Source organism: Grus americana, chromosome 1 (assembly GCF_028858705.1).
Source record: "Grus americana isolate bGruAme1 chromosome 1, bGruAme1.mat, whole genome shotgun sequence".
In the NCBI taxonomy this organism is placed as follows: Eukaryota; Metazoa; Chordata; class Aves; order Gruiformes; family Gruidae; genus Grus; species Grus americana.
The window spans coordinates 57114473-57141237 of NC_072852.1; the positions used below are offsets into that span (position 1 = coordinate 57114473).

At 40.4% G+C, this 26765-nt stretch overlaps 1 protein-coding gene across 5 annotated transcripts in view; it reads left to right on the forward strand.

Annotated features, from left to right (window-relative positions):
• MRTFA (myocardin related transcription factor A) overlaps positions 1-26765 on the forward strand; it is a 95978-nt gene that overhangs the window by 44836 nt on the left and 24377 nt on the right. For all 5 annotated transcript variants that reach the window (XM_054819283.1, XM_054819322.1, XM_054819313.1 and 2 more), the window contains one exon: positions 23260-23325. In XM_054819283.1, the coding sequence (XP_054675258.1) occupies positions 23319-23325 (7 nt within the window). In that variant the 5' untranslated portion in view covers positions 23260-23318. The remainder of the gene's footprint in view (positions 1-23259; positions 23326-26765) is intronic.

The following is a 26765-nucleotide window of genomic DNA, read 5'->3' on the forward strand; positions in this document are numbered from 1 at the left end:
GCCTCAAAACGCGGCTTGACATCATCTGATAGGTTTTCCAGCCTGTGCAGCAGCTATTTTTATGCTTTCAACTCGCAGTATTTACAGCTCAATGACAGCCAACTTGCCAAAAGTGGGGGTGGTGGTATATCCCAGAGTGGGTTGGGGGACTGGAGAGCTGCTCAAAAGCTGCAGCAAAGGTGCAGGTTCCCAGGTATGCCTGCTGCTGCCGCCGCCTTTTTCTACATCTGCATGGTGGTTTACCTTTGGCTACCTGTCATGTCTAGGAGTTTTCTGAACGCTGACTGGCAGCACTAGCTGTCACCAGCTAGTTGAAAAGATCAGAGCATGTCAACCTCAGGCTCTTCCTGAGAACTGGAGAAGCAAGAATGTACAGTGCTCCAGGGTTGATGTTTCTACTTCTTCCTGAAGGTCACTGTTGGTGGGAGGCAGGATCCTGGGAATATCCAAAGCAAACTCACATTACATAAATGTGATCCTTAGCTGAGAAAAAGTAAGCGACACAAGTGTCAGTGTGAAGTCTGTATTTATTTTGAAGTATAAAATGAATAGAGTCATAAGATGTCAAAGCTTTACAGTGATGTAGGTGCAGATTCTATTATTTTTCCAGCTTTTGTCTGCTTGCTAGAAATATGAGAGACAAATCTTCAAATATAGTGGGCTCATACTTCTTTCTAAGGGTTCATCTGGCTTAGACCTTGACTGAGGTCTTTCTCTTGTTGCCTAAGTGTGCATATGTTGCAGCTGTTTTCAAGTTTTTAGTAGTACGTTGTTTGGATTTCATCACTAACTTGTGTGCATGCAGATCCTTGCAGGCATTGTGTCATCTGGGAACATTTTTACTGGCAGAAGGAAGACGGAGAACCTGCTGCAGGGAGGACTGGAGGTGAAAGGAGGAAAAAAAAAAGCACATTTTAAGTTGGTGTGAGTGGGTTGTCAGCAAATTTTCTGTCTGCTTATTAATTTGAACTTAAATAATACATTCATTTTTGGGGATAAAACTAATGGTGCAGCTTTGTGTTACAGTTAAGCTGATCCAAAGTTTAGCTTATGTCAAGACTGGTGTAGTCTGTCCATCTGTCTCTCTCTTCCCAACTGTGTTCACCAGCCATGAGCTCTGGTGCTCATCTCACCTGTTGGTAATGCTGTTCAGTAGGTTGAATCGGGTCATTAAGATACCAGACCAATGTCAGAACTGGTTTTAAGGAGGTTAAGAGTGTGTGTGGCTGGGAGAAGGACAGGAGAAGGTGAACTGGGAGAGATCCTTTTGGTGGTAGCAAGCTTTAAGTTGTAGCACCTTACAGGTCTGATGGTAACTTTGCACAGGCAAAATTTTGTGTGTTCCTGGAATTTAAAGGTCAAATATGTACAGCAGGGTTAAATCTAAACTTGAGGGTGGTTCACTCTTCCATATTTCTCTTCTAGCACAGAATGGGAATTTGAGAAAGCTGCTGCTTATATGCTGTCTTAGCTTTTGAGGACAGAAAAATAAAAGAAGAGAAAGTTAATGATTTTTTTTCAAAATAGTGAGTAAGTAATGATAACTGGCATTCAGATACAAGTATTGCATTCTATGCCCACCAGGCCTTAGATCTAGCAGCAGTATTGTGCAAGCCACATGTGCACGTGATGCTACTTTTTATTTCTGTGTGAGGGTGTAAATAGTAATGCAGCATCTTAAGGAAGACTACATTCTCACAGTCTGTATCTCATTTCACACTTGAAAGTCAAAGGATGTAAGGCTCAATAGACATCTGATGGACAGATTATGAAAATTGGGCCTGATGTTTTCCAAACCAGAAATCTGTGGCAAATACCTAGGTCCTGTTGATAAAGGTGATCTTTCTGCCAACAGAAACTGCTGCAAATTCCAGGGTAAAGGTTGTGCAAGACACTGAATGTTGGACATGCATTGGTGTGGGTTGATCCTACTTTTCTGGAGTGGTTAAGCAACTGAAACTGTTGTTGGAAATCCTTCCTCTGCCGTGAAATGTACCTTCCCTTCTACCCTGCTGATTTCCAAAGTAACTGTCAAAGTTACTCATCAGGCCTTACTTGTTCTTACAGTGCATTGACATTTCTGTCCATATGATCATTGATCAGACTTTCAGATCTCTTACCAGTACATCAGGATCCAATAAAACAAATTAAACTTTCGTTTAACTTTTTGATGCTCATCAACATCTGGCAGTAGTCTCAGTGTTTCATACAAGACAGGTTGCTCTTGGTCTTTACTCATCTATGAGAATTAATATTTTGCAAGGAAGTACCCCACAAGTGCTTGCTTGTATGTTAAAGATATCTTCCAACCTGGGCCCCTCAGAGTTTGTCTTCTTACAGCATGTAGGGCATTATCCAAGTTCTTTTCAGAGTGTTCTGGCCCATCTTTTTCTGTTTTCGATAGTTGCTCCTTCTTTCAGAACACTAAATAACTGTAGGACAAATTTGATGCTGTAGGACAAAATTTTAGCATATCTTGCTCAGTGAAGAAAAGACTTATCTATCTACCATTGAGCCAATCAGGTGTTTTTCTTTCTAAGCTGTTTTCTACATAGGAAGAAAGGTATGTCTGCATACATATCTGCAGGTCTGCAGTAATACATTGAGAGGATCAAATCTTCATCAAGTTGGAGTTGTCAATTATAGCAGCAGAGGATTGCTCAAACTGGCAATATATTTCATGCATTATTAGCTGTTTGGTGTCTTTCTTCTTTTAGTTCTTAAACTTTTCTTGATCAGAAGTCGGGCAACATCTTAGGGCTGTTTTGGCAATACCTGGATATTGGTGAGTCAGCTGGATAGAGCAACTGGCCCACATTTCCCAGGCCTCGTACACTGTAGTGAGCTGCTAGCTCAGAGGCCCTGGTTGGCAAAGTGTTACACAGCAGTCTTTGACCTCTGTAGCTGAATCTTGTCATTTCCACCATCCAGATGGTGCATTGCTTGCCAGAAGAAGGAGGACTCAGTCTGGCACAGGATAGTTGTTCTTTAGTTATTACAGTAATTATGGGGGGACCTGTCTGCACAAGAGTATGAGGCCTGATTCAATGTGCAGTCGTGTGTTGCTGCTTAAAGGGGAGATCTGGACAGTGTGTTTCTTTCTCCCCTCCTTCGTCCTGGCTTTAGCATTCTTGCGGTCTGCCGGGTCAGCTTCCAAAGGCAGCTCTCTGCAGCGTCACAACTGCTAATGCTCGCGCAAAAGCAGGCTCATCTATTTATGCAGTAATTTGACCTTATTGGCCAAAGTTCATTGTGAAACTAGACCTTTACCTGACTTTTACAAATCCTAAATTTAAGATTTAAGTTTGTGTTGAGTCTGCATTGGTAATTTAGGAATAATGCAATTACAGAGCTTTATATTATCACCAAAGGCATTTTTTTACCCACAGGAACTTTAGAGTTCAACCTTTTTGAGTGAAGGTTGAACATTTCAAAGTAAGAAGAGTACGGTTGAAGGTACCCAGAAATGTCACTGATGTCACCTAGCATCATTATTTAGTAAACATGTAAAATTGTATTTATTAGTTTTTGGTTTGTGACTTTAAAATATGTTAGATTGTTTTATTCTCCTAGTGCAGCTTATGGCAGGGTTAAAGTTGTTCTTTTTACATTTGGTTGAACACCACTTTTCTTAGGCATTAGCTTCATTATTAGAGTCTTTTTTCCCCCTGTGGTTGTTATTCTAGCCTTGCTTTATAAAATGGCTTGGATGCCTCTCAAACTATTTGGAGATGAGAAATTTTTGTCTTGATTGGGGGCAGCAGAATATGAAATCGAGACTGTTCCAATAGTGTTTAGAGTATTCACCTTCTTATTTTTGTAATGTCCATGTATCTATCTTTGCTTCAGGCTTGTAGGATGACACAAATTACTATTAATTGGGTTTTGGTTTTGGGGGGGGGTTTTTGTTTGTTTGTTTGGTTTGGTTTTTTTTTTTCTGGAAAGATTCCAGAATACTTTTTTTCATGTATCTGTATTCATTGGACAACTATTCCCCCCCCCCCCCCTTTTTTTTTTTCCCCTCAGACTTCATTGCACCTTTTATGATGCATGCTTAGTAAGATTAAAAACCAGGAAAGCCACTAGCTGTACTGGTAAGAGTAACTCCTGTCTGTTGCTTGGATGGAGCATGTTTTCCCTGGCCACTTCCATTCCAGTACCATGCTGGGTAGTATGTATAACCAAAGTTTGTCAACCATATAGCATCTGTTCATGATACACATTAAATACGCTCCAGGTGAGACAACTGCCTCCATACAAGCACAGATTCTGAAGTTTTAGTGCTTGCAGCAGAGGGTGATTGATTTGGGACTGCTGATTATCTTCAGGTAGGTGTTTCTACTAGGTTGGGAGAAAGGATTTAAGGAAAGAAGAGGTGTGTGCTTGTACAGAAGTCGCCTATTGTTACTTATAGGTGGTCTCAGAGCAAATGCATGTAAGATCTCTGTTTCCGGGATTATCAGTTTAGCTTTCTCCACAACAAAAATTGCATTTTCTAATAGTTTAAACAGGAGGGTACAAAAGGCAGCGTGGCTTCTGCACTTAGAGTGGTGGTGTTCTCCTAGCTGTGTGCACGGCATGCTTATGGTCGGGACGTGCAGGGGGAGAGAGGGTAGTGCTCAATCACATGATATTGCCTGTCTGGCAGGTGTCTCTAGTGTGAGTAGAGAAACCAACTGTTCACTATTTTGGGTGAATGAGGTTGGCTGTTACTGCAAGTGGCCCCATGAAGAAGTCCACGCATCTGTTGATAAGCACCGCTCTGCATACTGGGATCCTGAATGCTTATAGCTGCTTGCTGAAACAGTGAAGTTTCTGTCTGAGCTTTGAGATAGTAGGAAGAAAAGATTTGCCAAGAGCCTTGCTGATACTAATCTTTAGATGTTGGCTGTCAGGATTTGTCTGTGCCTTGAGTACCTCTCTGTTCCTATGCAAGCACAGCCTTGGAATCTAGCAGTAAACTAATTTTTTTTCACTCTACCACTTGGTGCAGTGATCGAAACCAGGTAGAGAGGGATTGTGGTTGGGTCTCCTGTGAGGATTAAGCACCCCTTCCACTAGCCTGGGACGCCTTCTGTGTTACAGAATCTGCCTTCAGGTCCAGGGATTTCCTCTAATATGTTGGATAAAGCCAAGACACTCCAGCCTGCCTATGTTGGGATTGTGCCGCTTGCAGAGACTGTGTCAAAGCAAGGGAAGAGCTGTTCAAGCACATATCAGGATTCATACCACAGCTTACGAGAAGGTTAGCAGGCTCTGCTTTATTTGTTGTAGGCGCTGTATAATTGTTTTGTGGGTTTTTTTTTTTTTTTCTTTTCTCTTGCATATTGAATCTGCCTGCTTTTTCTTTTCTGGGCAGTAGTCCAGATTTTGGGTTTCCCACTGACTCCTGTGACCTGTTGTCCCTGAGGGCGCTCTTAAGCATGTCACAGGACAAGCTTGGAGCTCTGTATGTTGGAGCTTTCTGTGTAGTGACTTGCAGTGCCTGGATCTTGGGAGCATTTCACTTGCATTTGGAAGTTTTAATTTCAGAGTTTAAATTTCTTCCTCTTCTCTATGTCTATAGGGCTCTTGTGAGTAATGTTTTAAGGCTGTTTTATTAAAGGTGTAAAGGCTTGTTCTGGAGTGGCAACTCTGCCTTGAGGGAGATAGACTATCATGTTTTAAGTTTCAGTATGTTGTATTTTAGAGAGTGTGGAAGGAGTGAGGTGTGTATATCTAAATGTGATTCTGTTTCAGATAATGATATTTTCCTGCAAATATATGTGATTTTTATGGGGGTTTGATAATTCTGAAAGATTATGTAGACAGAGGTCAAATTTCAGGGAGCAATATCTATGAGGAAAGAAGATATAGAGGGACTGAGAAAGATTGAGAAGATGAAAACAGACAGTGATCCATTCGTAGTGCACAGCATACTAAATAGCAACGAACAGAAACAGGGAAAAGATTACAGGGAAGAATGGCAGAAGATAACAAAATGCCAATGGCAAACAACAAGATTTATGTTTTATCAGAAATACTGGATGCGTCTAGCTACAGGTGAAATTTTAATAGGAACTTGCAGGAGTGAACAGAGATCTTGAGCACAGTGGCCTCAGAAATAAGGTGATGACTGATTCTGAGAGCGAGTAACGTGATCTGAGAGGAGCAGAAAATGACTTTCAGTGACATTTTGGACAGAAAAGTAAAGTAAAGGGTGGTAGCAGTTGAGGACAAAAAGCCAGATAGAATAAAGCCATGTTTGTTGCAGAAAGATGGTCAGTGTGTAGAAGACTGCTTTAGCAGTTGTATTTAGAGGATTTTTCTCTCATATGCAGCTCTAGACCTGCTGAGGCTGCCAAACAAAATTGTTAAGTTTCTACCCCCTATTGTCACTCCCCCTACCAAGCCTCTTTAACAGATATCAAGAGTTAGCTTGTTATTAGAGTTTTAAAATATTACTATTTTTGTGCTTGTTTTCATTGGAATAGTCTTTGTCGAACAAATATGGAAAAGGAAAACTGAAGTCACAGTCCTCAAATTCAGGTTTGGAAGTCATAAATCCGTTAGTATAGGCAGTATTCCCAGTTTACTTTGTCTGCTCTGGAGTCAAAGCACTGCAGCACATCAATCTTCAGAGGAAGAAAACAAACCAAAATTAAAAAAAGCCAGCACTTGCAGCTGTCTTGTATTTGGAAGGCATTGATTTTCACAGAAGGTGAGCACTCTGCATTTGGATGTGCCAGGATACATCTTTCATCCAGTCACTAAATAGCACAAGCTGTACAGTGGGAAAACATGTAGAATGAGGAAAATGCAATTCTGTAGTACTTTAATCACTATAAAAATGTTCGTTGCTGTCTCAAGTTGAAGTGAATTAAGGTCATTGAATTCTTGTATAATTCTGATTATTGAAAAGGCTGTGTTGATTCTGCAAAGTCTAGCAGACTACCCCATGTCCAATTCATGATATTCTAATATCATATGTGATGAGGAAAGCTACTGTCTACCAGCTACCAAACAGGAAGGATAAGGAAGGAAAATAGATGTTGCCAGCTTCTTTCATGTCAGAAGAGAAAAGAACAACCCTTTGGTTTTGCTGCAACTCCATTCAAGTCTCCTGCAGTCTCGGGATGCCTGTTGTATTTATGCTGTAACATGCACTGTATTTTGCAGAGCCAAATCTTACAGGCAGTGGAGAAGCAGATGCACTCATGTGTAAACCCTTATGGAAGCTGTGGAAGTCCAGAATTAGCATTGAACTGAAACTATAACGACTGTTGTACCTTAGTTTTGATCCTCCTAAAAATGGGACAGCTTCGTTTTGTTATTGCCCAGAACAGAAAATTCATGCACTTCTCTTCCTCGCTTTTTACCACACACGGGTGAATGGGTGCCAGTCTGTTTCCTCCTCTTTATAAAGCCAGGCAAATAAGGGGTGTCTGTATTATGCTGACAATGCTCATACCTATTCTTTTAATGAATCTCTATCTGGAATAGACTTCAACTTGTTTCCTTGCCTCTGAAAAACAGATGGTCTCCTAAATCTGATTTATCTTTTTTTTTTTTTAATTGGGACTTGACATTGAAGTTTGGGAACTGGTGATCCTTTCCTCACAGAAATGGATTTGACATGGGGAAGTCAAAGAACATATGCTTGTATTTTTCAAAATATGTGTTGGGGCAGTTATTTGTAAAATTCCTAGAATTCAGGAATCCATAAACATGTTTTATATTCAAGAATGCCTTGAAATGACTTAGTGTTCAAATACCAGAGCCTAGTTTGCAGTTCCTAGACCAGTTAATACAACAGTATGGTAGCCCCTCATGAAAGATATGAAGAGGGAATCACAGAAAGCTACTGAAGAAACAGTTAGCATTCATGTGAGTCTAGCTTAGAATTAAGTACTTGCAAAAGTAAATTCCAACTTTTCCATCTTTGTGCACCTTTCCTTCTCTGGAGACATTGAAAACCCACCTGTGCAACCTGCTCTAGGTGATCCTGCTTTAGCAGGGGGGTTGGACTAGATGATCTCCAGAGGTCCCTTCCAACCCCTGCCATTCTGTGATTCTGTGATTGTCTTTCATTCATTGCTCTGAAACTAAACACTTGTCAAGTCCTCCCTTCAAAAATGTTCAATGTGACTTGGGGGCTGACAGTGAAACTCACCTGTCTTTTTCCAAGATTTGTGTCTCAGGGCCCAGACACCCGAACAAGTTCCTGCATGCCATCTGATCTGCGGTAACTGTGCACATTCTTGGTCTGCAGCAAATGTGAGGTAATTTGAGTTAGCTTAGCCTTTGATTAAACTATTAATATCTGTTCAGTACTTTGAAGAGATCAAAAGTCATGCAAGTGCTTGTTAACATATGGCTTTCTTCATGAGTGATCTAGACCTTATTGTCCTAACGCCTCTGGGCACCTGGAGGTAAAGCTGGTCGGTGGCAGTACCGCACCCAGTAGAGGGCAGAAGAACCTGCACGTGAACACTTGGAAGCTCTCAACACCAAGGAGATCCCCAGCAAGAGGGCAGCCCCTACATCTGAGGCATCTCACAGGAATGAAGGGTGACATTTTTCTGTAAAGGTTGATCTGTGTCTTCCTAGTTCAGAGTGGACCTGAAGATGCTGTGGGAGATGTCAAAGCGATGCCTCATGCAAATGCATGGGTAATGAACTTTAGAAACCAGTCAAAAAATGTAACAGGCGCATCTCTGAATTATGGCCAGGTACATCCCACAATTTAGAATTATTTATGCAAATAGTGCTGTAACACAGAAAAACAGAAAATGTGTTGAACACATGGGGAGCTAACCTGCTGGCATTTCTTACGGCAAATCCAGAGGCACACCAAACGTAGGTAGGTAGACTCCCTGTAGCCTTGTGTTGCAACCACTTTGCATAGTGACTGTGATTATGCTTAAAAGGTAAGAGGTTCAGTAAAGGTAAGATAATAATATATTAACATGAGGTGGGTCAAAGTTGGCAATAAGATGGCAATTTAAATTTACTTTTGCCTAATTCCCAGCGTCCCTCGTTTGACTGTGAAGACTTAGAGGTGTCTCAGGGTATTTGTTAACTTTGTAACCCAAGTGGGAAGCTTAGGGAAAGGGTTAACACTGAATGAGCAGGAGTTTTGTAAGTCAGTCATTATCAGTGGACAGCGAGTCGTAGCATTATCCCTGGAGTTGAATTCACATATTTTTTCGGTCCTGCTGCCCTAATGTGTTTTTGGTTTTTTTGGATATGACATGTTTTCCCCTCTTGGAGTTTACTGAACTATTCCTGTCAGTGTAATGATCCCCAGCTGTTGCTTTAGCCCTAGCTATTTTCATGCTGGGAATGGGAGGAGGAGGAGGAGAGGAACAGAGGCTGGCTTGTTTACCACACTCTGATCTACTTCATTTGTTAAAACCCAGCTATTATAATACTTTATTCAGCACAAAGTAATACTAAAAGGAAAGAGTTGTAGCCTCGGACCTGCAAGAGCAAGGAGATGTAAGGACTAAACGCATGCAGAAAACAAAAAGAATAGAAACTGGGTGTGGTGCAATGAGTGCAGCTGTCAGCAGCATTTATGCAGACAATGCTTTGAACTAGTAATGATACCAAGTAAAATTTGCAGTAAGTACTTTCCTGCCCTATCAGCTGAATTTACTTCACAGTTAAACTGAGCTTCATGTTCAACAGCAGTGGTGCTGGGGTATTGATAATCCCAGCAACTGGGAAACATGTTAATAAAGCTTGAAAAAACTGATGCGGCTTTCGAATTCTTCATTATTTGATAATTATTTGTTGTTTATTTTTTGAAGAAAATACCTGTATTTATACTTTTAAACAGCAAATCACTGATGCTTAGACTTCCTGGGAGCTGTTGAAAAGCAGATGCTTTTTTGAAAACAGAACTATGATACTTAAGCCCAGATTGACTGCTTTGCATCCAGAAACAACTTCTGCAGTTAGCATGCTTGTTCAGAGTCCTTGCCAGACAGATGTCACTGTGACTCTCCTGCCCAAAGAAGATAAGGGTCAGTGACAGCTGTGGTTTCTGCTCGTGTTTTTGGATCCACATCAGGCTGCCTGTGTAAATCTTATCTCGGTACTTTTATCATCTATAAGATCTGTCACTAGTCACCTCAGATTTTTCAGCATTCTGTCACACCTGCAAGTCATTGATCAACAACTTAACGAATATCTATACCAAAAATAAGTGTCTGCTTAGATCTTTCCTTTCGTGCCCCAACTCCCATCTATCCAGTCTTTTCTGAGCATTGAATTACTGATCTTGTCACCTGCTGCATCAATAAATTTCAATCCAAAATGTTAAAGCAGCACATTTCTTGGCAAGAACCTCTGCAGCCTATGGTAGAAAATGAGATATGGCCCCTGACATAACTTAGGTTTATCAAACAAAATCATGCAGTGAGCCTATGGGGCAAATTGTGTTCCTTTGTCTTGCAGCAGGCCTGTAAGTGGATGCATAATCTGCTGAACGGCACTAACCTGGAGCAGTGCTCATGGTTTTCTTTCTCTTTCTTGGGCTAGTGGAAGGAGATATGATATTTTTCCCTGGTGGTATGTACAATTTACTAACCTGATATCTCTCCAAACTAAGAGCAGACCTGCAGTAACTGAAGTACATTGCAATATGGTGATTACTAATAAGAACTACAAAATGTTTTTTGCTCATCAGTGTATTCAGGATTTTTCCTGGTGTTCAGTGAGATGGGTAGAAGAACCATTGAACGACACAACAGTGCAGGTGACCTACTGTCAAAGTTTATTCTGTATATAATATAATAAGCATTCTTTCAAGAAAACAAAGATTTGAACTTTCCAGTCTGCAGTTCTCCCATCTAAAGTTAGACTAAGCCTGATGAAACGAACAAGGAGTGTGAAGGAAGGTCTGTAATAAGCAAGAAGATATATTGCTTTGGGACATGGATTCTTTCCAAAATTAACAGTGAAAATTGGTGAAATCCAGGCTTTCTGGACAATCTCATTTTAATACAGTCTTTCAGAAGTAAGCAGCTGTAAAGAAAATATTTTGTAAAAAAAATAGCTCTTTGAAAGTTTTCAATAGAAGTGCCCATAATGGATTTTTCTCCATGGTAGGACAGGGATCATCTGTTGCAGCCATGCTTGTAAAGACATTCTGTGGTCTCCATCCCCAAAGACAACTCAAGGAGCTGAAGCAGAGACTGAAGTCTGAGGGCCTGTCACCATTCTGAGGGTATTTCCCATAATATCTCTGCTGCACCCTACCAGCTGACACATTTAACATCTTTTTGGTAACGTTCCTCACTGAAAACACTTGTCAGGGCACAAACATTGTGCCGCCCAGCTGGATTATTGGGGAGGGATCTGAGTGATGTCCTCTCAGTGACAGAAGGAAGAGATCTACTTTCAGCTTTCTCTGCCTGGAGTTTCCCCGGCTTCGTGCTGCTACTTGTTTTCTTTAGTATTAAATGCATGGAGGCTATAGCTGTGTTTTTTGTAGAAACTGAATGTAGCAGTAGCTATGTTCCTTGGTTACTCATGTCTGCAAATTTCACAGCAGTGCTGGAAGCCAGGATGTACAAGCTTCCTTTGTGTAATTCGGTCGATATTAGAAGCAGCATGTAACCTGTCCCTGCAAACAGTTGTGGGTTTTCTTTCTTATATGTGCTTTGTGATGCTCTTTTCATGCTCTATTTCTTCACTTTCACTTTCCTAAGGTTTCATGCCTCTTTCTGTATTATACTTAGGTGTGAAAGTTCTTCTAAGCTTGCTTGCAGCTCACACCCTTTTCCATGTTCCGATGTCACATTCTCCCTTTTCAGAAGCAGAAGACAACATTTTAGAAGTAGATGCTAAACTAGTAGTACCTTTGTGCCTCACCGAGAGACTGTTTTACTGCTGCTAATAATAGCTGTCACATTGACTGCAGGCAGTTTAGAACGAGGATTGTGTCTTCAGGACTGACGTGACTGTTAATCTAACTACAGCAGTTGCAAACACTGTCACCACGTAGCTATCTCCCCTGCCTCTTTGCTGGAGGGAGCAACAGAAAGGAAACGTGTCTGCCCTTCACTTGCCTGTGTTCAGTATATCAGCGAAAGCCCACCTCTATTAGCAGTTGGAGAGAATCTTCCACTGTGTGTAATGAGTGTGGGAGTACCTGCTGCTGCCGGCAGTCTCCTCTGTGCCCTTCAGTAGAGGACTGAGTCAGCAGTAACATTTTAAACATCTGCAGAATTTGTCCACTAGTCTGAAGTCAGTGATCATGCAGGCCATTCTGGACTGCTAGGTTTTTTTAGTTTGCTGATTGACCTGTTACACAGAATTATATTATTTAGATATTTATAGCTATGATAGCACTTAAGAACCACATTAAGCCTCATAGCCGGATTTGTTTTCAATGCTCTGGATCTTCCCTCAGGGAAAAACCCAAGAAAGTTGGTCCTGGAGATCTGTAGTCCAGAGTTTTGAAAGAAAGTAAATATCCAAAGAGAAAGGAAGTAAAAAGTAGTAGGTAGATGTTGTATGATCATAGTTTAAAAAGTTTGAAGGAATTTGGTGTGCTTTTCACGTGTAATGCAAATTCTGGGGATCAGCTTCCATACTGGGCTGTTGTGAAGGAACTGATTTCTAATGTAGAGGGATATGATGGCCATAGCTGAATCTTGTAACTTTTTTACAAATAGAAACAGAATTGTAATAGAATTTGTACTTTAATTGTAAAGAAGGTGTCAGACTGTTGCAGTACAAAGGCCAGGATCTTTATTTGAACTGCAGATGCCATGATTGTGTCACGTGTTCTTTGCAGTCTTTGGGAAAACAGCAGAGAAGTTTCTCACTACTATGAATTAAATAAATATGGTAATTCCTTGTAACATCCACCTGAAATTCTTGCTAAGAGAGGATGCTGGGGCTTGGACAAAAGCTGGTGACAGGAATGCTAACCAGATGGGGACTGCTGTGAGTCTTTATTTTGCATGTAATATGCATGTTGGGCAAACCCACTTTTGTTCCATGTCCCATGAAATAACTGTCAGCACAATCAACCAACTGAAGCTGGGAGATGCTCAAGCTAGCTAATTTAAAATTATATGGGGCAGCTTTCCGAGTTCCCTATATAACTGGTTAATTACTTCTTCTAAAGAACTGCTGATTTTATATTTAAATTTGCATACTTCTAAGTGCCTTTTTTTTTTTTTTTACTACTTGTGGAAAAACACATTTGCTCTCATTTGCATTTGGTTTCAGTAAACCAAACATCTTTAGGTGGTCAAGAATCTGAAATGGTCTTGGAAATACAGAATTATTCCATGTTTAAGTGGAAAACCCCAAAACACAGCTCATATGTCAGGGTGTCCCAGCTGTTGCCCTAGAAATTCTGTGGTGTCTTGACCATTAGAGGATTTCTGCGAAGGGAGCTTTTAACTTCTATCTGTAGAGGGTGCCCTGTGGCAGAAGAAAGGCTGAATCATTGGGCCAACACCACAGTCTCTGAGAAATGTTTGAGCAAGTTTTTGGCCTTGATCTGAGAGGCTGTTAGTACATTGGAGCACTGTGCTGTAGCAGAAATTGCAGTAGGGGAGGTGAGCTGTGAAGGAAAAATATTAGACCATGTCTCTTAGTGCTGAAAGAGGCATGGAAGGATTTCCTCATCAGTTTTAGTATTATAAACATGTCTAATAAATAATGTGTTTTATGGATGTGTCTTGGCACTGTCTCAAGGCTTGATTTTTTTCTGCTTAATAGAAACATACAAAAACATATTCTCTCTTGAACCCAGTTTTAAATAAAGTGATAAATTGTTCAGACTCTGATGTATCTCCAAACATGTTTTTCTTTTTTTCTGCTGTATAATTTTTCAGAAAAAAATATAAAAAAACACTCATGTCTCATTTTTAAGGAAAATAAAAAGGTTGGAGCTCTTTCTTCTTATAGGCAGAGATATCTCTATCTTTACAAGAAAAAAAAAGGTTTCAAACTTGTTTTTCCCTTGTGTAACTTGCCTGTTGTGCTGTCACATTAGTAGACAGCTGTAGATCTGATTGTCAGGATATATCTACCCATTCCTTCTTTTTCCTTCATTTGTCCCCATCTGCCATGTCATATTAAATTATCTTGGAGAATTTCTTTCTAGGGTCTTCTTTGCAAGGTGGTTAAGGGCAATGTTAGTTCCTCCTTGTTCATTGTTTCATAGAAACATATAAATCAGTATAGACTGTGACTCAAGTTTACATGGGGAGTTGGGAAATTCTCTTGTTTTCCCTCCCTCAAGGCTTCTCTTCCAGCTATAGATAGTAACAATGGATATATAGATGGCATCAACAAGCGCTGATTACAGATAATATTTACTGTCTTATGATACTCGTGTGTCAATTTTAGGTAGACCTTTCCACCTAGGTATTTTGTTACAGGTCATCTTGTTGAATCATGCATGGTAGCCAGATTCCATAGATACGGCTATGTGCCTAGTTATTCACACGCTTAGTTTTCACCTAACCAGTATTACTGGGATGAAATGATTTTATAAGAATAAGTACCCTGCACAGAAAGCAAACCAACTTTTCCTGTTGACAAGCTTGTGGCGCATTTTTAAATGTTGCATATCTTACTAAATATACCAGTTTACCTGTATTTCAGGTTAATTTCCTAAAGTCCTATTTTAACAGATCCTCTAAATACAGTTTTTAATTGACATTACTTTGACTTCCACATTGTATCAAGTTTGATATGAAGCCTCCACGATGACCTCTACAATGAGGTAGCTTGCTGTTCTGTGCTAATGGTATGAACCAGCTACCTTGTGGTAATATCTGAGGATGGAAATAGATCCTTTTGCTTTTCATTGTGTATTTGCTTCTGATTCCATATGCTTTGGGGACTAGTTTCTTCTGTAGGTTGGGATCTTTGATTCTGCTAAATTAACCGTATCAAAGAACCCATATGTGTCTGTTTCCACTAACAGAGATATTTAATGCCTCATAACATTGACTCATTAAAAGATAATATATGCAAGTATTTCATTATCCTTTGAAAACACTTTTAAAAATTATTCCTATTTCATATTTCTCTTCCAACAGCATCCTCTCAACAAAAAAGGGACTATTGCCCTGTACCTGCTTTTTGTGTCTAGTAGCCAAAACCAAAACCTCATCCTGTGCATCTAATATGTCAGCAAGCATGTGTAAGCTTCATGTCATGTCAATGATTTTATATGACCCCAGAACATTTTGAGCTGTAGAAGCTTTGAAGAGTGTGATATTATCAAGAAACAAGGCCTTCTTGTCCTGAGGGTGAGAGTCAATTTTCTCTCTTCCTCCTCTTTTTGTGTTCTTAAATGACCAGTTGCTCCTTTTTCTGTACTTCTCAGCTGCTTTTAAAAGCTTCTGGGCATTTGAGAGCCTTAAGGCTTTTGGAAGTGCTGGATGGAAAAAACCAATCCTAGTGTTACGTGACCCACATTACATCCTTGGATGGCTGCTAGCATATCCACTGTGAAATATTTTGAAAGTCATTGCTTTGGAGGTGAAGGATCTGTTCTGTTCTTTATGAATCTCTTGATAGAGGTTTTAGGTCTACATCAGGCGGATTTGTACTCCTGTTCTCACCTGTACAAATTTTGAATGCTCTCAAAAGCTTACTAAGAGGATAAGAACGAAAAGGCGGTTGTGAAAAAAGTTTCAAGTCCTCTCTATCCAAGATCTGCCTTTGATGCAGCTGTATGGCTTTCTTGGTTAAACCTCCTGTTTGGCTTTGTGCCTACAATCGTCTCTGTTGGACAAGCACATCTGGGTAAGAAGTTTATCAGTGTTCCCCAAACTGATACGAGACACCTGTCCATCTAAGCATATTGCAGCAGAACATGCTGATTTCTGTAGTGCTGCTAAGAAATCCACTTTCATCATTCATGTGACCTGCAACAGGGAACCGCTCCTGATCCTGGTTTTGTTTCCTGTTCAGAATCTGCTTCACAGACCTCCTCTTTGGGTGTAGGGAGAGCAATCCCAGTCCTACTTCTCACAAAGAGAAAACCACAGCATGAATATAAATAAGTGGCTTTTGCCTCTAGTATGAAAGGTTCCTGTAACAGTTTAAGAGACCAAAACAAATTGTGTTTCTATTCTTTACCCTCCCAAACTCCATTTTCTCCGTAGTATGGTTGCTAAGGAAGAGATGAGGAAACTGCCTGCATTTTAATAGCAGCCATTGTTGCTGCATTAGAGAAAAGAGGTAGTGGAATGTGAGATAGTCTCAAATAGTAAAGAAATAAACTTCTGCTTAACTGTCCCTTTCCCCAGGCTTGCTCCAAGCTATTCTTTAAAATGCATTGAGATTAATAGAATCATACGGCTGCTATTCCCAACAACAGTGGATGCTTGCAAATTGTGGGAATCAACGGTGTACCTGCTGCTTCTCATTCACCCCACAGAGGGACATGAATTTTTGGCATCCTTTTCCCCGAGTAGCAAACTGTCATATAATCCCTGCAGTTTGGGTGTCATTTACAGTCTGCTTCACTTAAATGCTTCTCTGTTAACTGCACAGTCTGCTTAAATGCAAAGCCAGCATGTATTCCCCATCAGCAGTTAGTGGATTAAAATGCTGTTGGGCTCAGAAAATTGCCTTTAAAAAAGGCCCGAAAAGTTGGCTTTTCTTTGTTGGTAACCCCCATTCTAGCACATTCTCTGTGATGTGGGGGGTATTGTCGACAGCACCAGAAAAACACAGCTCTGAAAATAAAAGTCATCCACCTCCACAATTTATTTTCAAAATTCATTTTGACCATTGTATACTTCCTCATTGATCACAGACTATCAGAGCTGAATTCTTCTTGTAGCTCCTTGTGGACACTACAAAAAATTTGGTAATGCTAACCACCCTTTGCTGCTTCTGGACAGAAAGGTGTTGCAACTGGAGTTTAGCAGATGCTGCTCTTGCTGGTGTACGAACCAGAATCTAATCTGGCTTGCCGGTGAAGCATGAAAGGGTTGATGTGAGTCAACATTTGTTTTGTAAGCAGGCACAGCTGAAAAATGCTCAGAGACCATTTTCGTTGTGAGGGAAATGTTTTCTCCCCACATCTCCAAGGGACTGAATTCAGTCATAAATGTAGGATATACCCCCCACTAAAAGCAATGGCTGATGTGCTGCATATTCCAAAACTCAATTTGGTATTGGCTACTGATCAAATGTGACTCCGTAATCAGAAACGAGGAAAAAAATTCTCTTAATGTGATTAGAATGGCTGCTGCTGGCTGAGTGGTAAGTGGAAAGGTGGCTTCACCCTCACAGCGGTAGTTAGACGGCACTGATATTTAAGTTAGAGGTCCCAGTGTTGCACAAACAGCTGTGGTGATTTTGTTCAGCAAATATCCCATGTCGTCAAAGTTGTCTTTTATGGTTGCATATTATAATTAAGTTTGTTGCATATAGGCTGTTGGTTTAGTCTAATGGTGTTACTCAGGTACTGAAAAATTGAAAAATACGTGTGGGCTGCAATTGGTGGCCTAGTGCCATGTTTCCTTAGGCTGTGGTTTCTGACCCTCACGAAGTAAACCCAGTCAGACCTAGGCCAGTGAAAATTCTCCTAAATAATCTTCATCACTACTGAAAGGTAGAGGTGTTGATGAACTAATTGGCAGATTTCCATTCCAGATCTGACTGTATTAATGCTTTCTTGCGAGTTAAGTGGATACTGTAGCACAGGGCTCTCAAATGGGGTGTACAAATAAATGACCATGAACTCTTATGAGCATTTAAGTGCATAGTTTGCTTTTTACTGCATTTACTTAGGCTTGCACTTTCCTCAGCTTAAATAATGAGGTTAGGCTAATTTCACTTGTTCTTCGGTAGTTTCTCTTTCTAATCACATGGCTTATTGATTGATGGGGTTGCAAGGATGAATTTTTCTATCAGGCAAACTGCTTTCACTGAATTTACAGAATGGATAAATCACATCTGTGAGCATACAGCTGATCTAGTTAATATGCGGTTTATATCTTGCAATGCTCCCTTTTTGCACAGGTATCCTAGCCTAAATTCTGGGGAGTTCTACCTCCCCCAGCCCCTCTGTAGGGTTTTGTTTGGCTGTATCAGCCTTCCTCCCTTCCTGTTCTGTGCTACTGCTCTTGCTGTCTGTTGTAATCCACCATATGGCTGTGCTTAATCATTACCTTGGTTGGGTGACCTTGAGTATCACTTGGGATTCCTTAGAAGAAAAGGTTTTGTAGAAATGTGAACACCGAGTCCCTTTGGCAGTAAGTCTGTATTCAACGTAACATGCACAAGGCCTTACCACAAGCTGCAGTTCAGAGCTGCGTGCTTCTCTTCGCTAGTTCTCAAAAAACAGGAAATGCAGAATATTTTTTTTTTCATTTATTGTCGTAAACCTGTCCTGGCATGTAACATAGTCTTGAAGATGAGATTTTTTTTCTTCTCTTGGGTTGCTGAGATGCAGAGGCTGCTGTCTGGTTTCTGTAGTAGTTCTAGTCAAACTATGAAACACGAAGTGTGGTTTAGAAATAGAAGGGCTTTCAGGTATGTATGTGTAAGGGCAGGCATGCTGTTGCAGATTTAGATGACGAGCTGCAAAAAGCACCTTAGCTCATCATAAATATTTGTTCTTGTACTGCGTACTACTGATGCCACCCCTGTACTACTACTAGTGTTGTAAGTGTCCTGAAAGTGTCCACATGGGTGCAGCCTCTGTATAATAAGCACATACCACTCTGACTTGCCAGTAGGCAGGAGTAAGCTCTGGTCTTGGAATGTGCCTGTGGGTTCCCTGTTAAGGCAGTTCTATGGTAAAACGAACAAAAAATAGTCATGACTTGCTGTGTTTCACTAACAGTGTAACTTTGTTGATAGTATCTGTATTGCAATGTTATTTGTCTCGAAGTACACCCCCCTCCTCAATTTTTCTCTACCCCTCCTCTGAACTGCTGGCAGAACTGCAAACAAACTCCTCTAAATGTGCCCTTCCTGTCATGAGTTACCTGTAGCTAATATTAGACCAGACTTTGAAAGTACTGAAACACTTTCCCATGTTGACCAGGAAACGGTTCACCTGACATTGGACACCTAGAAACAGAGGATGACAGATTGAGTGTACTTAGGCAAGAAGAGGGAAAGATATTGCAGAACAATGAAGACCTGTTTAAGGTCTGGCAGCTCCCAGATTTCTCTGGAATGTTTTACTAATTCTTGGAACAGTTCATTAAAGATATAAAAACCTTGCTCAAACTTTAACGATATTTCAGAGTTTTTCATACTTGTGAAATAAATAAATTATGCCCATTTTCGGGTGGGAAAATCAGACAAGCATACAAAGCCCACAAAATGTTGCATAGACTGTAATGCAAGTTGAATGAAAGAGGTGGGTAGAAGGGTACCAGTTTGGAACTTATTTTCTAGCCAGCAGAGATATCTCTCCTTTATATGATCTGATTTATTCCTAATTTGAAAATTAATTTAAAGGTTAAGTAGAGGGATAACGGAAACAGAAGATTGATGGTTTGTGATTGAAAGACTTATACTCCAGTCTGTCTGAGTAACTTTGAATTTCTCTGGTCATTCTAGACCTTTGGCTGAGCTCCATGTACAACAGCCTTGGATTGGCTCTTGGGACATCTGTTAATCTATATATAGGATTCACACACTCGCACACGTAAACAGGTGATCTCCTAAATATATGAAATGGTGTTGGGAACTCCAAGTACTTATTTAAGCCAAAATGAATTCAGGAGTGAACTAAAGTAATTTTTTGCCCTTCTCCCTGCCACAAAAATAAGCTGTATTGGAAAAAAAAAAAGAATTATGTGCTGATTATAACTCGTGCTTAGTATGTATGTATATACATTCATAAATCCCAGCAATTACTTAGTGCCTATTAAAAGTATCCTGAAAATGACCTTTTTCCTATTCTCCAGTTTAGTCCTCTGACAGTTGCTAGTTTCTTGCTGTGAAGGGACATAGCGTTTAAAAATAAAAGGTGCATATAATGGGTAGAGAAAAAGGGTAGTAGATGGTAACTGATATAGAAATAAGATATATTTAGAAAATTCATAAGGGAAGCTGAAGTCAGGAAGGGAATTTTAAGTCATTTGATGAAGTCTCTAGCTGTCTGGCTGAGACTGATTTCTAATAAATCAGGGAACAGCAGGGAGACTTCAGAAGAGCGAAAGACCAGTAACATTTTGCATTACTACTGAAAAAGGGTGAGTGAGTAAAGAGTGGCTAATCTGGTATCAGTTCTAGGAAAAAAATACGGAAAATTTGATAAAGAATCTAGATGGTATGAGAATAGCAGTATAATCATGCTATTCAGCTTTTCAATTTGTGAAAATAGGTCCGTTCAAATGCAATTTTGTTGTTTGGATAACTTGAAATTTGGTTGCTAGGGGTTTTGTCTGGGTGTAATAGACTTTTATAAGGTCTTTAACTTAGTAGTGTGGTATATTTTGGTTTTAAAAAGTATCTTTGAATTTAATGAAGTGCTGCTTAAGTGGATTAAGAACTGACTGTAATCAAAGAAAGCAGAAAAGCGTTTCTAGTTGGGATCAGCCCAGTGCGGTCTGGAAACAAATGCAAGATGGTAACGGTGTGGATGGAACAAAGATTAGTGGAGGCATAAATAATGACATTAAGAAAATGGTTTAGATAATTTAGGCAAATTGAGACAGTTGGGCAAAATGTGCAGAAATACAGGTGAGGGCAGAGTTTTGCACCAAGAACCAAAAATGCCAGCCACACCTGTGTGGAAGAGTTTTTTGCTGAAAATCCCTGACTCTGGGAGGTGAAAGGTAAATAGTAGGTGTAGTTGGAAATGAGAGGGAAAGTAGATGGTCCTAGCAAGTAAATAGCAAAGTGGCAAAAAGGGCTAATTACATTTCTAGCTGTTTAAGTGGGAAGACATGAGTAATAATGAGATTATCTGTGTTTAGAGCTGCGGGGATAGACCTGATGCTATAGGTCTGTGCCTTGCCTGTATACATTTAGTGAGATGTGCTAATTTAGGGTATGGAAAAGAGTCCCTGAAATGGCTCGCTAGTGGAAAAAATGCCACATTGTGAGAGATTTAATGTGCCATTACCTAATAGGGCTGAAATCACTTAGCAGCATACTGCTGCTGGAAGGGTGAAGTCTCACTCCCACCTTGTGTTAGTGTTAGCAAATACCTGGCTATACAGTTGTCCTCTTCAACTCACTAATGAGATAGAAAACTATTCCCCGTTTTTGTTGGGCTGTGGTCTCTGTCATGTCAGTGAGTCCCACGACCATTCGGGGAGTATGAGGGATGATGTGGGGAGTGAGAGACTTGACTCCATCGTAGCAAGCTGTTGGATCAAGTGCTCATGTAGATGTGTCATCACCTGATGATGGTGGTTTTGATCATGTCAAAACGAATCCAGCAAATGAAGAGCTCTGTGAACAGGCCAGCCATGAGACCGTATTAGCCCTCACGCTAGCACAGAAGTAGGAGTGCGATCGCATGCTGAGTTGGAGGAAGAGCCTGGGACTATCACTTCTGTTTGCAGTTTCATGGCCAAATGAAAGGCCTGTTCCTTCCCCTCTGCATTCCCTCCTCCTCGCTCTGGCTCTTGGCCGATCCCACACAGAATTAGCATGGTTCTCAGTACACCCTCCCTCCCTCTCTCCCTTCCCCATACTAAAGGAAGTAGTTTCCTGCCCAGGATGCATATGTGAAGAAGTCCCAGCTTGGCTTAAGAAACAGAAGAGAGGTAACTTGGTTGCACACTGTGCGCACTGAAGTACCTCCACAGGTAGGAAATACGTTCTCACTGTCATAAACCTTTCAAAGAAAGGTACGTTAAGAGCCAAGGGAAGTGGAAGCTAGACAAAAAAGGGAAAATTTGAGCGTGTGTTTAAGCGAGGGCGATTAGCTACTGTGCAAACAACCAAGGAAGAGATGGATCTCTTGTTAACTTCATATGAAGGCCAGAACCCTTATTGGATGATGTATCTTAGTCAAATGCAAACTGCAAATAGGAGGTTGAAAGAAACAGGTAAAATGTGATATGCATATAAGTAGATGAAGTGGCATTTTCTCCTTAAATTTTTTAATCCCTACTTTAGGAAGTGTACAGTATAAATTTGGATTTAATGTATGAAATGAATATATTGGACAAAAAAAGTCCTTGAGAAAGGAAGCATAAGGGTTAAAATGAGATTGTATAGTTGGACTGTGAAGCAGTTTTTCTGTCTGGTGGTTCCACTACATTTGTGTGGACTTCTCTTATGTGGACTATACAACAGACAGAAGCTCGACAGAGAAATTGAAATGAAAACGGAGAAGATGCCATGCCACTCATTTATAATATTTTATGTTGAGTATACTTAGGAGCTTGAGCTTGGTTGCAAATGGGTCTCACTGTCTATTGATCCTCAGGTTGTCCTAAATTCATATATATTTGTGTGTGTGTGCGCACATGCATGTGATTTTTTTCTTCAGTTTTGAAAGGTCCCTTTCATATGGAAGCTCTTTGACTGTAAGAACATTCTCTAAAATGTTGCTTTGATTGTATAGTTTGCAGGGAAATTGTTGTTATAATCTAAATGTTGAAATTATGACTATTCCAGAGATTTGCATTAGAAAAAAAAAATAGATAATTGCATTTCACACAGCTCATGCGTATGTTCTGTTACACTAAAATGAATAGGAAAAATTCTAGCGATAAGGGATTCCTTTTGCTGTGGAACAAGGACACTTCTAGATATATCCATGATATTTCACTTTCATGACATGTTTCTGAAGGTGAATTTCTGAGTTGAGGAAGGAAATCAGCCTTGTAATTTAGAGTAATGACCAGTAATTTTGTCATATCAATTTAATCTGCACATGGTAATTAGAGTTTTCAGGAGTCATTAGCAGCTAGGGTGTCACTCTGTGTTTATTGGAGGACTGTCAGCCGGTGTTTTTTCTCTGTTTGTTTTTTAATATTAATGGTTTGGAAAGAAGTTGATGCTCTAGAAAGAATTGAGAAACAGGCCTGGCTTTGCGGATTTTTATCACCCTGCCAAGACCCTGCGCAACTTCCTCTCCCTGTTGCCCGCAGCAGAATACGGAAACCTGACTGCTGAAGGCCACTTCTGCTATTGCAGTGGTGCAGGGGAGCAGGGTGGAAGGGGGGTCTTGTTGTTCTGCTGCTCACTACTGCCTTGGCATCCAAAGAAGAAAACAAGATGCGTTTGAAAATGTCTCTTCAGTTGTTTCTTGCACTGATGTGTTTCCTTCTCTTCCCTCTCTCTGCTGTTGTGCAGTGCTGCAGTTGAAGCTCCAGCAGCGACGCACACGGGAGGAGCTGGTGAGCCAAGGGATCATGCCGCGTAAGTATCACTTAAACTCTTTGTCTTGGTGTTTTTATGCATATTTTTGAGAGCAGAATGGTTTCACATATGATTTGAAAGATCAGACTCTCTGTTTCTGCATGAAAAACATCATCTATAAGAGCCCCACCCTGTCCCACCCAACTTGGTCCTTCTGAGGTGTTGGTACGCTAGGTACGGGGCTGCCTCCAATACTGAGGAAGAGATTAATGGCTCCAAGTGTAACTGTACTCCAAAACAATGTTTGTATTTGATCACAGTGCACAAGAGTCTTTTGGAGAACAACCTTAAGTTAGAAGTGCCTTATATATTTGACCCATGTTGGTAATCGCTCTTTTAACAGGCTTCCTGCCTCTGCAGTTTCTGTTCTTGTTTGTCAGCTCCCCAGACCTCTGAGGCAGTTGTAGCTTTGTACGTACCTATTCCATAAACTGACTGAAAACAGGCAGTGAGTACAAGATGTTAACCAACAAGGGACCCAGTTTTATGTTTGTAGCTAGAAAACACAGCTAGAAAGGGCCCTAAGGGCATCAGCCATTCCCCTTCCTGCAGGGGAAGGCAAAATCTGCGGAGCCAGAGAACTTTTACTTTGCTGGGTGGACACATAGGATATACCCTAATGCCAGGCTGTAGTAAATTCACTGTCAGTATCTGTTGGAGAAGGTATTTTTTTGTTTTGTTCTCCTCCTTCCTCCCAAAATGCAAAAAGATGTCTGACAAATAGTTTGGTACCTCCGAACTAGATGACTTAAAGGTAACAACTTGAAGCAAGACCAAAGAGCAAATGTTTTATTTTTGAGGTCCTCTCAGTTTCACTTAAGAGCTTTAGTAAAAAGCAATGGATCAGGTATATGTTTTCTTCCTTCAACAAGTTTTCCCCTCCCCCATTTCACAAGCCTTCCTTGAAGACTGTGTAGTAATGAGGAGTTTCTCATTCCTTCTATTTCTGGGGTGCACACTGTAATATGACACAGTGATGTGACTTAGACTTTGCTAAAGGCATAAGGTTAGGCTGTCAGCTCACTCTCTGAATGAAGACAACCTGTCAGCAGTACTCTGTCAACTGAAGTGGCTCGCTGGAAGGCAGTGACATGCTCAAGGTGTTTCTGGGACCCCTACTTAAAATTCTATTACCAAATCAAAAAGGAAGGTTTGTCCTATCTGGATGTAGTACGTCATGCCTGTCTTATTTTTACCTGGGGAACTCGTATACGTGCTTCTACAGAATACACTTGCTTTTGGATGAAAGACTAGTACCTGTGACTGTGCCCTTTTACTAAAGCTTCCCAGAAAAAATTGTTCCTGAATTTTTTGTGGTCTCTCTTGCTTTAGATGGATACATATGCAAATATGGTATTAATGTATGTTCAGTACTGGCTTTCTTCAAAGCGTGGCTGGCCAAACTTGTGATTCCTGAGAGGGGTCTGTTTTACAGGCCCTTTGAAAATGAGGCCCTTGCAAGTAATTCAAGTAAGGCACCCAGAGTAATTAGTCAGTCTTAAATTTGCTTAAAACATAGCCTAAATAACTACTCTTTGCAGACTTGTGCCCTTCGTTGCTTCGTTTGTGTCTCTTACATGTGAGCTTTATGACGGACCAAAGAAGAATGCTCTGTGAAATACTGTGAAAATATTGGCGACACATGAAAAGTTCCTTTCTGCAATGGAGAAAAACTACTTTAGCAGATCTTTTCTAAACATGATTTGAAATTAGTTCCCTCCAAGTCATGGTATCATTTACCCATGCCTGCCAACTGGAAATAACCACACATAGGGAAACGTTTAAAACATTATTTGCCTGGGCCATTTTTAATGAGAAGATCAGCTGTGAGATAAATTGTGATACTTAAAGCAAAAGTCCCATTTTTAACCTGAGAAGTACAGAGGATGACTAGAGGCCATGCTCCTCCTGAAGGTGTCTCAGAGCCATGACAGCTTTGCTTCTGCTTTCAGCAGTTCAGAATAGACATTTTTACTGACTACTGGGAATGTGCAGGTATCCTGTATTCTTTCATCTCTGCCTTGTACCCTCTGTCTGTGAAAACACTCAGGTATGTAATATTGTATCATTTACTGTATCTATTATATCATCTACTACTAAACATGGCTATGTTGGGCCCCATGTCTCCCTCTTGAGTTCGTTATTCGGGAACTAAGCTGCATGAAGCCCTTATGATGATTTAACAAAAGTATAAAAGTGGAAATCTGGAGGATGGTTTGGTGCTGAATTAAATGAGCTGGAGCACTCTTTCCGTGTGAAATGCTGGTTAGCTTAGCCTTATTTTCCATCTGGAGAGCCTTAACGCTCTTGAAAGAATTGTGGTAGTTGCAGTTGTATCTACATTAGCTTTATAGCTTGTGTCAGGAAGGTACTTTTGAAGTGAAGCTCCTGATTGCACCTGCCTGCTGTACCTTGCTTTGCACCATGAAATGAAGGTTGAGAGTTGGATTAAATTGGGATGAAAGTAAACTCAAAAATATTCTGCCTACAGCTAACATACATTCAGTCCTTGGGACCAGACTACAACTTGTCTGGTACCACACCTGTTTCACCTTCATGTATAGAGTGCGGATGTCAGTTCCTCAGCATCAGCTGTTTTTCTGTGCAGATTTTGTCTCACTATGTTATCCTACATGTTCCTTTAGATTAGCCTTTAATAGAGATCAGTTCCTCGATCTTGTAGCCAAGCTGACTTGCAAAAGTCCATGAATCAAGTGTGGGAGGAGTAAATAGTTTTGTTTTACATTAAAAGCTATCTAGTGTGCAAACTCACTTTGGTACCTTTGGTTCTCCTGACTGCAATATAAGTCTTATGTGGTGTTTAGATTCATCTTGGTGCCCTAAACGAGAAATTGTATTTCACACTTCCATCAACACAAGGCTTTTGGACACTGTAGACCGCAGGTGTGGGAGAAGACGTTTGTATCACATTAAAGTGAGAGTGAGAGTCACACCACTCCTGCTTTGCTTGTTCAGAACAGAGCTGGGAATTGCTTACTTTGTTCCCACGTGGAATTTGTTTATATGGTAGAGACGAAAGGCAAATGTTTCAACGTTTTTTTTACCAAGTACACTTAATCTCTTGTGAATAACCTTTCCAACCCACCAGCCACCTACAGGAGAGCTACACTTCACTAAAAGATTAGTGTATTGTAGTAAGAAATAAAGCATTTGTAAGCAGTGACAGAGGATTCAAAATAACTGGGTTTTATGCTTCATTAATTCTTCTTGCTTTTCTGTTATCACTTTGTGTAACCTTTTACAAGTAGCAGGATTCATTAGTTGAAGATTAAAATTCTCAATTGCCCACAGAAAAGAGGTGGGAAACAAGTCTTCATCTGCATCTGACATACCTGTGATTTGAGCTAAAAGGACTATATCTAGAAACAGAGAGCGCTGAGTTTTCATATTTACTCAGGTTTTGGCCTGTTTTCTGATAG